This window comes from Pterocles gutturalis, unplaced genomic scaffold (genome assembly GCF_000699245.1).
Source record: "Pterocles gutturalis isolate BGI_N339 unplaced genomic scaffold, ASM69924v1 scaffold53080, whole genome shotgun sequence".
In the NCBI taxonomy this organism is placed as follows: Eukaryota; Metazoa; Chordata; class Aves; order Pterocliformes; family Pteroclidae; genus Pterocles; species Pterocles gutturalis.
In genome coordinates, this window is record NW_010142884.1 from 1 (window position 1) to 10,931 (window position 10,931).

The following is a 10,931-nucleotide window of genomic DNA, read 5'->3' on the forward strand; positions in this document are numbered from 1 at the left end:
TCTAACATTCTGTGATTCTGTGAAACCAAAGCAATTTGTCATTCAATACTAATCTTCTGTGTCCCTTCAACAAGAACATTAGAACAGAAAAAGCCAGGCTTTTCCTCCAGTGATTCTTAACACACCAAGTACACGATACCGTATGAGTCCATGAAATCTATCTTCTGTTATCTGTGTATAGTAAATCAACATAATCAGCAAAACCAAACGATTATATGAAGAGAGATTTGTCATTAAGGTGCATAGCAATTATGACATGCTACACAGTTCCAGCTCTCAAATCCACTCTCCCCGAATGCTGAGACCAGCAAGCATTCCCATGACCAAACCATAGCTGTCATTTGACTAAACCCTGCAGTTACACAAACACGATGTCTGAAATCCAGTGTCTTGGTTACATGGTTTGGTTTAGTGCAGTATTTGTAAATACATCTTGGAACTTCTCTGGGTAAGAAAACTCAGAACATGATATTTTAATTTATGTATTTGAGCCTTTTGAATTGACTTAATCTGCTACTCCTGACAGTAAGTCTAGAACATGTGCATTAACTATGCCTTTTTCCACAGTACATTTACTTCTAATTTCCATGCTTTATGGGAAAAAGTTCAGTATTGCAAGGCACTTCATGCCCAACTGTATAACTCCTGATTTTCTATACATACGTATATCATACACATGAATTATACTTTTCTTGTCATCACTGAGTAGTAAATAATGTTCACTTACTATTATTTCCACCTGTATTCTCTGGTGTTTAATGGTAAAGCCTACACAGTAACTGCCAGGAAGGGCAGTTTAAAATGTTTTACTGCACTATATACACAGATAGGCAACAACGTACAAGTGCTGTTGACCTCCAAGACCTTTTCCTCAGATTTTGTTGGGATAAGTAATTAAAAATATTCCCCAAACAGGCTACCCTGCAGAGTTGGTCTTTCAGGCAATCCTGAACGAACACAGTTACAGTCCTGCCACTGTTCCGAGGTGCATACAAGCCTGCCACAGCAGCAGCAGAATAAAGGTAGGGGATGTACTCAGAAAATGTGGCAATCTCAGTCTGACCCAGAGGTCACCAATCTCACCTGGTAACCAATCTTACCTGGCTTCAGAAAAGGGAGAGTTTCTTTGTAATGCTTTCTTTCTTGAGATGGTTTATAAGGAGAATTCAAACTCTAATGCCCTGGGACAAAAACTAAATTAAGCATAATCCATACTGTGAGTTACAGCAAAAAAAAAAAAAAAAACCAACATTCTGGACAACATCAGGTTTTACTACATGTAATGGCTTTATGAAATGTATAAATGTTACTGTTCTATAAAATACATTTTTCATTCCAAAATGCAAGTTATAATTCATATTTATTCAGGACTTTCCTTTTTAGTGTTTTAAACTTACTTTTAAAAGAAAGACGCAGGATTGCCAAATTAAAGATTTATTATAGTGTTTTTATTAACAAACTTTCATTGGAAAGTTCTGGGCGCATTAACATAGGAGGCACATTGGCTTCGATGTTTGGCATTTGACAGTCAACAGAATTGCACTTCACTGCGATAGCCTTGCTACAACAGTGTGAACCTTCACGGCAACCATCATAGAGAGCCTCTCTCACTGACCTATTCAGCAGATGTTTTTTGTCATTTTGGTCAGCCTTCAAAATTCGGTCATTCTGCAAAGACTGCTGATCTATCTTGCTCTCAGCTTTCTTTCTCTGCTTTGACAGAGAGGCTTTCTTGCTTTCAACCCCATTTGCTTCCGTACCACCCTTTTCATCACACTTGTCCGTCTGCTGACAGAATGCCTTTTGGTTATTTGATACACTGTTCTCGCATTCGGAGCAACGCACTATGAGAGGTCCTGCGTTTCGGCAGAGAAACTGTGAGGAGCTCATCACCTTTGGAACAGTTCTTACGTTTTCCTCTGGGTTTTGATGAGCATGTGAATCTGTCCTATTTATTCTTTGATGTGCCTGAAACTGTTGCACGGACTGGAGGAAAAAATTTTTAGGCAGAGAGTTCTGCGTCATCGTTCTTTTGAGCCTTCCTTGAAGGCAACTGCAGTGGAGGACATGCTGGACCGGGTGCATGTAACCTTCGGCTGCTTGCTGTAAAGCGTTTACAGGAGCTACAGAGCTTTGGATCTGTACAGTTCCCGGTGAAGGAGAACACTGGTAACAGAAAGTATCGCTTAACTGTTGACATGAGTGTGGACTCCACTTCACTGCCAGTTGCTTATATGCATCAGGACAGCTACACTGCCTGTTCTGAGAGAAAACTGGGCATATGGTGTGCTGGTCAATAGCTGTCTGCAGCATAGCTGAACTAGCAACATTTATGCTTTTACTCACTTCACTATTATAGGCTGAATGCATAGGCATACACGTGTTTTGGGGCCTGCTGCTGAAGAGCTCTGAGCAGATGTGAGTTTCTTCGTAGGTCACTTTCTCTGCAGGGTTACACATACCGGTTTGTGATGCCAGAGGCTCGAGCTCATAGTGCTCGTGCTCCATTTCTGGTTTTTGGCTTCTGGAGTCCAGCTGATATTTGCTAACAGGATGGGATTTATTTTGACCTCTGCCTCCTTGGGCTCCTGAAAAGGTCTGAGAGAAGGCATTACAGCGCAGCTTTTTTGGTAGTGGGATCTGGCCACAAGTGCCCTGGGGTCCAAGGCACCGGCACATGCACTGGAAGAAGAATGTTGCAAAAGCCCAACTAATGCACATTATAAGCATCATAAAAGTGCCAAGCTGCGTGTACGCCAACACTGTAGAGGGCATCATCATTGCTCCAGCTACAAAGGTAGTCAATGCAGCCATTGCAATAGCAGAACCCATACGGCTTAAAGAAAAAATGACTTTTCCCTCTCGGTCAGGGTCAGGGGCTAAGCGATAAGCCACTCCATAATGAACAGCAAAGTCTACAGATAAGCCAACAGCAACCGAAATAGTGACGGATTCTAACACATTTAGCTCCCATCCAAGAAGAACCAGAGAACCTACGGTGACAAAAATAGTTCCAGCTATTGAAACTATTGCATAAAGGCTTATAATTATATTCCAAGTTGTAAGAAGCATTACACTAAATGCAACAGCAACTGAAAGACCCATGGCAATCAGAGTACCATCTGAAAGACTGTCCTGAAGATCATAAAATTCAAGGTTACTCACAAACCAACCATTGCTAAGACCTTCAGGAGCAGAACTAAGCTCACTTGAAATCCATGAGTCCACCTCTTTATAGAACTGATGCATTTTCTCATAAGCTAGCGTGAAGAGGTAGGTGCTTTGGAACTCCAACACAACTGCCCTGATGGTGTCATTTAGGTCAAAGCGGGGCCCTGGGGTTTTACTATCTAAATGGTACCCTGTGCTTCTTTCTAGCTCCATTATAGCTCTCTTGATACATAATTCAAAAACTTCTTGTTTGTATGGAAAGCTCCAGTGGCTGCAGCAGGGATAAAGAGCTGGCTCATCACAGTCTTGATTTTCCATCCACTGCTTAAATGTTTCAATAAAGCAGCTTGTGAAGTCTTGTTCTTCAGTCTGATAATAAAATGTTTGATTTCTTAACTTCTGACAGAAACGTAAAATCCAAACCTGTGAAGCTGGGCTAGCGATATTAAAACTGCTATCTAGTTGCAGCCTTCCTTTACTTTTAGGGTTTAAAGGGTCACCATTATCCTCAGGTGTGACACCCCAGATTACTGTAATTGGCATGTGGAGCTCTTCTCCATGGTGGACACGTTCAAACATAAAAAGCTTTTTGTATTCTGCATCATATCGTTCAAATGGGTGAGAAGACCTAAATACCTGAAACTCGGAGAGTTCCAATGACGGCAGTTTCATCTTTGGATTTACACACACAATATATGCTCCACCAATTGTTAAGGCAAGGAACCAGAAAAGCCAAATATATCGAAATTTGATAACAATGCATGGCAAAACTTTTTCAAAAAATATCCTGGACGCTTCTGAGACTGCAAAAATAATCTTGTGGAACATTTGGCACAACACTGTCCAGCAGTTTTTGTTGTTATATACCCTCTGCTGGGGTTTCTTAAAGCAACTGAAAATATTGAGAAGATATCGTTCATGTAATACAACTACAGCAGGTAGCCATGTAACCATCAAAACATAATTCACCAAAATAGCAGTGCCGGCATAAACACCAAAACACCTGATTGCTGTGATATTGCTGACATAATTAGCATAGAAGGCAGCAGCGGTAGTAAAACTTGTGACAAACATGGAAAGAGCAGCATGCTGCAACGTGATGCTCACCGTCTCAGAGGTTCCAGCATGAGGTTTATCAAATTTTGTGTAGTTCCAAACATCACATAAGACAAAAGCATCATCTGCTCCAATCCCAACAAGAATAATCAATGCAGTGAGATTCATGAATGGAAAGAACTCAAAATTAAATACTACCCGATAAAGAAAATAAGAAATAATCAAGGAACTAATTATTGCAAACATAGTCATCAGCGTGATAAACATGGACTTCGTGTATACACACATAACTAATAAAACAATTACAATGGCTATGGCAGGATACACAGTATCCATCAACAGGTAATCTTGAAACAATCTATGTTTTATTCCAAACTCAATCCCTGTGACGGTTGTTACACCATCAGAAGCATTCCAGTTCTCAAAGTTATCTAGGTAAATACTCATCATGCTTTCCCCTTTCTCAGTCGGAGAGAAGAGCATGCTGTATTTTAAAGCTGGTAAGACATAGTCAGCTGTCTTTGGGCTTAGAAAATCCTTGTCCACTAGATAGTGAAGGATCTGGTAAACAGCGTTGTACTTGGTACATTTGCGAGGCACATTTGTACACTTGAGTTGGTCCTTCCTTTTGGCATTCATATCCCAGCAGTCCGGCCCCAGGGTCCCGTTGTAGTAGTATTTGGCACATGTGCGAAGCAGCTTTAGGGTGTGAGAGACATCCCGTTCTACAATTTTTTGACACGATGATCTGTTGTTTAGAATAGCAATATAGTTGCCCAGTGTCCAGCTGGGACAGCACGAAGCAGCAGTGGCTCTCTGGCAGAGATCCCCAAACTGGGAATGGGATCTGATCTGTATAAAGACAGGCAGGGCAAAAAATCCAGTTTAAAGTAACAGTCTGAATTATTAGAAACATTCACACAAAAAAAAAATCCCGAAGTGATGAAAATTCAGCTTATGGTCCTTTTGTGTTAACATTTTAAATTCTAATTTCCACACACAGTGTTTTTGATACTCCTGAAAATAAACAATCAGCCATGCATCTATGAAGTTTCACTCTGCTTGGAATCACATGCTGAAGTTCCTAAGAGAGGCAGGGACTTATCATCCAGAAAGAAAAGGTGTGACAGCTTTACGACGACTTCCATCACCTGACCTCTCTTCTACAACCCTCACTTTAGGACTCGTTTTTAGCTCTTGTACAGCTGTCAGACATTTCCGCCAACCAGGTCAGCCTGTCACCCAGGCACTGCCTGTCCCTACATTGTGCAGATTTTCTAAGGCACAAGCACCAGATAATTCTGCTGTGGCACGAAGCACCCCAAAATAAGCCCTGCTGCACAGAGACAATGGTCATGCCTCTGAATGCTGCAGAGATCCAGCTTATTGGGGAGGATGGCTGCTGCTGGTTAAGTGACTGCCCAAAGCCTAGGAACTCCTACCAGAGTTTTACAAAAATGACAGCAATTTTAACATTTTGGTTAAGGACTCAGCTAAATGAGTATTAATCCCTTTTGTGGATACTCTTCTTTCGCCTCAAGAATATTCCAGGTTTAGCTGAAGCCACTAAAAGCACGACTTTGGTAAATCACCATAAGGCACTTCTAGGCAAAATTGAAAGCATCTATAAAATAGAACTGAACCTTTTAAGCAACAAGGTTAGCTCAGGGAAGTTTTCCCAAGTTGGGAAAACTCAATCTTGAGAGGGCACAAGGAATGTAAGTCTTAAAAGCCAGAACTTCTGGCTTGTTGTATGTGACAAATTAGAATTAATCCTTCAAATAGTTAGATATTAAAATCTCAGCCTTAATCAAGTTACATAGAATGAACAGATATTAATAGTCACATTAATAACACCATGTGCTTAAGAGTTTACAGAATTGTTCCCTAAAACCATTATTCATGTATGTTTTAAACTTAGGTGACCTGAAATACACCACTTCTTATTTATTTATTTATTTTTAGCGAAAAACAGGTTTATTATTAGCAATCTTTTATAATGCAGACAAAAAACCCTGCACTTGGGGATTCTCATGGCAGTTTTAGAAGCTTTAATATGGACTTAGTTTTGTCAACCAGTTTCTGAACAATAACAAACTGGCATTCCAAAAAAACAGGATAATTCACATTTGATTGTTTCCAGATAAAAACACTCACACATGCAAACTCAGGAAAAAATGAAGAACCTAAATAATTCCTTTCCTAAATAAAAGGAAGCACTGGAATAGCATATCTGTACTTTTCATGGCACATCTCCAGGTTAATCCTAGGAGGATATAATAGGCAAACTGGGAGGAAAGGATTGTATTGTCTCCGCTATGTATTCAAGTTCAAGATGGGACAATGAGGTTTATATGCTGTTCTTCAACACTTGCTGCAGGTGATAAACATTCACTGGTAAAGTAACTGTTGCCAAAGCTAAAGTAACTTGAGCTGGCAGCTGGAAATTAGAAATTAAAATACAAAATTCAGCTCCAGATAGCTCATTAAAATACTACGTAAAATGTTAATATCTTGGGCTTTGCTGGTGATCCAAGGGAATTGAAAAGGCCATTTTGCTGTTGCCAGACTTGGTCTGCCACTGGCAACATTTTCATTTATTTTGGAACAAGTAAGGAAACTAAGCTGTGAAACCTGCGCACATGCTGTATCTGCCCAAATGGATCTACGCAGTGACACAGAATCACAAACACACGGTTTTGGGGAAGCAGTCTGAGGAGATCTTTTACAGTCTTTGAAGTTTATAAAATAACTGTTTATGGTTTATAGGGAAAACATTCTGCAATTAACAGGTGAAAGAAAGGACTCTTCTTATCCAAGTAGTAAAAAATTAGAAAACCTCCTATAGCTATTTTGTATATAATGTTTCCATTAAGATTATAGGACTACCATATGCTGAGCAGCTGTAGGATGGAGCCCCTAAGTGTCAGTAAAACATACAGTTAAAGTAGCTTCAAGCAGATGGGAATACCATTAACACATAGGGGATATATTGTTAGCTCATACTAAAGCAAATACTATTTGGTGCTGAAATCCTTCTTATCATCAGAAAAATACATAAATTCTAAGTTTTGCATTTACAGAAAGTAGTGTCTGATTTTCCTGTCTTTGAAAACACAAAGCTTTGCCACTTATTCAACAGAATTGTGTCCCTAAACAAGCATGAATTCAACAACAAAAAGAACTACAGCCAGAAGAGAGTCTGTAAGACCACAAGGTCACTGAGTCACCGATTTCTTCTGATAGCTGCAGTGCAAGTCAGTATCCTCTCTAGGGACTGGCTGCTAGCAGTAATGAGCATTCGGCAGTGGGGCATACAGCAGCACTTCGTGAGTTCTAAAATGTGTTAGAAATGCTTAGAAATTGTTAGAAAGTGTTAAAATCATTTACACGTGTTATTTCTAAGTAACAAACTTTTTAAAGAAAAAAATAACGGAAAAAGCTCAGGAATAATTCAACCATTAACTGTCTTTACTCTGTTATACAGAAATATTTTCTTTTTTTTATTCAGACTGCATTGCTTTGCAATGATCTATATTACCTGGGATTTACCTGCACCAGCTGTCTGTGCGACTAAACTTCTACAGCTAAATGCACAGACTAGCAATTTTCACCCTTATAAAAGGGTATTCTCCACTGTATCTCCTGATTGAACTGGCGATATGATTACTCCCTGGCTCAGTTCATTCAAAATGGAGCTGGATTAGTTTAAATATTGTAATTTGCTCACCTGGCTCATTCTGATTGAAAGAGATAAAGGATAATCATGTGAGCCATCCTGTCGGTGCAGTAATCTCTGACAGGGAAGTAAGGAACGTTCCATGAGCATGTAAGGACAAAAACTACTTACATCGAAAGAGGCCAACCAAGACAAAATACGTGTCAGCAGACTGCCAAGGGAGATTCATTATACAACTTTTCACTACAGCTCAACATTTTAAGCAAGCAAATGCCAGCTGTAAGGGAAAACAGTTTGGGAATTCCCTAAATTAATACAGTTGTCTAAAAGGCAATGATAAATTTAATAATGAAAATAGTCCTCATTAAATAAATGTGGTATAATATGAAGTTAGTTGTGTATGATTACTTTCGTTTTGGAGAAGAAAAACTTGGAAATAAACATATTATTAATGGAAAAAAGCCATACTGTTTTATTTCCATAGAAAGTCACCAGTACACAAAAATTTGCAGTTTCTTAGCCATTCCAAGGAAAAAATGTCCTTATTTCCAACAAGTGACAAGCTTCTACTTTACCAATGTACCATGTGAATGCTTATTTTATTTTAGCCTTAGTCAGTTAAATTCCAACAATTGAAAATGGACATCGATTTTTATCAGAGTGCTACATTACCTTCTAACACATGTTAAAAAAGCTATAGTAGCCTCTGAAGCTGGCTATTACAATGGTTCTTTTGACTATGCAAGGTACTGAATACAAGGAAAGCCAAGAAAAATTACAACAGGGCCAGACAGACAATGCCAAAATGTCTTCTTTCGTTTTCTCAGTTTTAAAGAGAAAATTAATATTATTCCGAAAGCATCACTATCCACAATTAATTGGACTATATTTCTAGCTACTGTATCCGTGTTCCTTTGATGTCCATTTGACAACCTATTCGCTTTTGACCTAAAAAAAATATTAAATCTGAGTGACGACCTGGCTGTCAAAGAAAACTGCATATGCCATGAGGATGCAGGTACGGATGCAGCCAGTTCACCTGAAGGTGAAAAAGCAAGAAAAATGGAAATATTTGCTGGGAAACAAGAACAAAAATACACAGAATAATCTTCTAAGGAGGAACACACAGCAGAAGTTACGACAGACCTTTCCATAAAGAAACTTCTAAAGGAGCCCTCCTACGTGCCATTCAGATGCTATTAGTGGCAAAATCAAATATATTTCCCTATATAATCTGATTATTCAAACCAAATTTTTTTTTTTAACTTCATCTGCACGCTGACCTATCATTCGAAAATGATGTGAACAATGGGAAGTCCTCTCATATACTAGCGGATGGCAACGGGCCTCAAAACAAAGTTTCAAATCCATGCTTCATGTATGCAAGTTAAATTAAATGCCATCTTTACTTACCCTCAAGTTATCTACATTGCACATTGACTTAATTGCATTCAAATTCCATAAATTCTCTCCTTCTGTTGATGTAAACACCACTCGTGAGTAGCGATCACCTGAAATTACAGGAGGGGGGTTTTATAGGTTATTTGGGTGTGTCTGGTATCAAAGACTGAGGCAAAATCCCACCATTCATATGACATAGATGAAATCTTTGTCAGGTCATGGGAATCCACCTTATTTTCAAGATGAGCTATTTATCTGTGAGACTCAGTCCACATGAAAGTTTCAGTTTCCTTCAAGTGCTTATAGTAAATATGGCATCTTCAATATTATATACCACTTAGAAGCTCTACAGACTTCTATTCAAGCAAACTATCTTCTGAAATATGACAAACAAATACAAATCAAAAGATCTAATCAGCAAACTATGAAATTCTTGGCACAGCATAATGGCAGTACACAGATAATAGTAATCAAAGGCTGATTTAGTAAGTCACTTGGGAATATAAATAATAATTATAAAGCTGTTTCTACAAGAATGTTTTTGCCTTAGAAGCAAATGACTGCAGTGGAAATTGTGATATCCTTCAGGCCATTTTTAAGAATTCTACAGTTTAGACAAATACAGCTTAAATTACAAATTAAATCACATTAATTAGAAGACAGCTTTTAGGAAAGGAAATAATTACTTAGTGGCACTGAGATCTTTATGCATAGCTAACAAGGGAAACTTATATACAAACATAAATACATGGTACTGCGTAACACAATATCATACTTTTGAGTTAAGAAACTTTATCATGTTAACTATCATATTTCAAAAACCAAGAGGCTTAATTTTTCCCATTGCTGTGATTGTGCAGAATTTTTGCCTTTCACAAGACTGCAATGAAAAGACTCAGGGGCTGTGCTTTACAATCTTTGACCGTGCTTTAAGATCAAGGAAACTGAGATCTGCTGATCCTGGAACAGACAAAGAAAGATACCAGGAATGACAAATACGGGTCAAGAGGAAATCAACTGTTTTCTTTACATAAGGGACTGGCAAACTTTCCCATAGAAGCACAATTCCTTCATGACTGCCACAACTGAGACTATGCAGAAACAGCAATGGAAAGACAGAGTGAGACTATGCAGGAACAGCAGCAGGCAGGATAAGAGGAGTTAATTCTGCTTCAACTTGCAGTTAATGCTCCGTAGAGTTTCAAGTACATTTCCTCTTCCTTGCACAAGATCTGCTCAGTCTAATTTGTTTCTGCTCACAAGAGCAGAAAAGACGACCTTGCTCACATCCTCTCACTTAGACGTGAGACCATATCGTAATCAAAAAAAGAAATCATAAATCTGTTTTTCACCCTGGTTTTTACCGGTCACTGCTCTCTCAGATCAAGTAATATAAACAAACAATTTCACAATTATGTTTTTGTGCTCTGTTATCAGTCCTCACATATTGAGGTGGCTGCAAAAGAGCCCAGGTCATTATATGAACAAATGCAACACCTACATCTGCTAATGCATGCTCTCTGCCAGCACAGGACTTATCAAAGTTTTGCAGTATGCCTTGTCAAATGTCAATAAAGACTTCTTTGTCTAGTTTAACTGAGACAGCTTAGCAAGCCTCCAGTAC

General features: G+C 38.8%; 1 protein-coding gene across 1 annotated transcript; it reads right to left on the minus strand.

The window, feature by feature from the left end:
• Window positions 1-1,437: 1,437 nt before the first annotated feature.
• Window positions 1,438-9,417, minus strand: DISP1 (dispatched homolog 1 (Drosophila); the record flags this gene model as incomplete). Its single annotated transcript, XM_010084506.1, has 2 exons — window positions 1,438-5,079; window positions 9,320-9,417. Coding segments are annotated over 2 exons (3,740 nt in total), but the record flags the coding sequence as incomplete, so codon positions are not given.
• Between the last annotated feature and the right edge of the window lie 1,514 nt (window positions 9,418-10,931).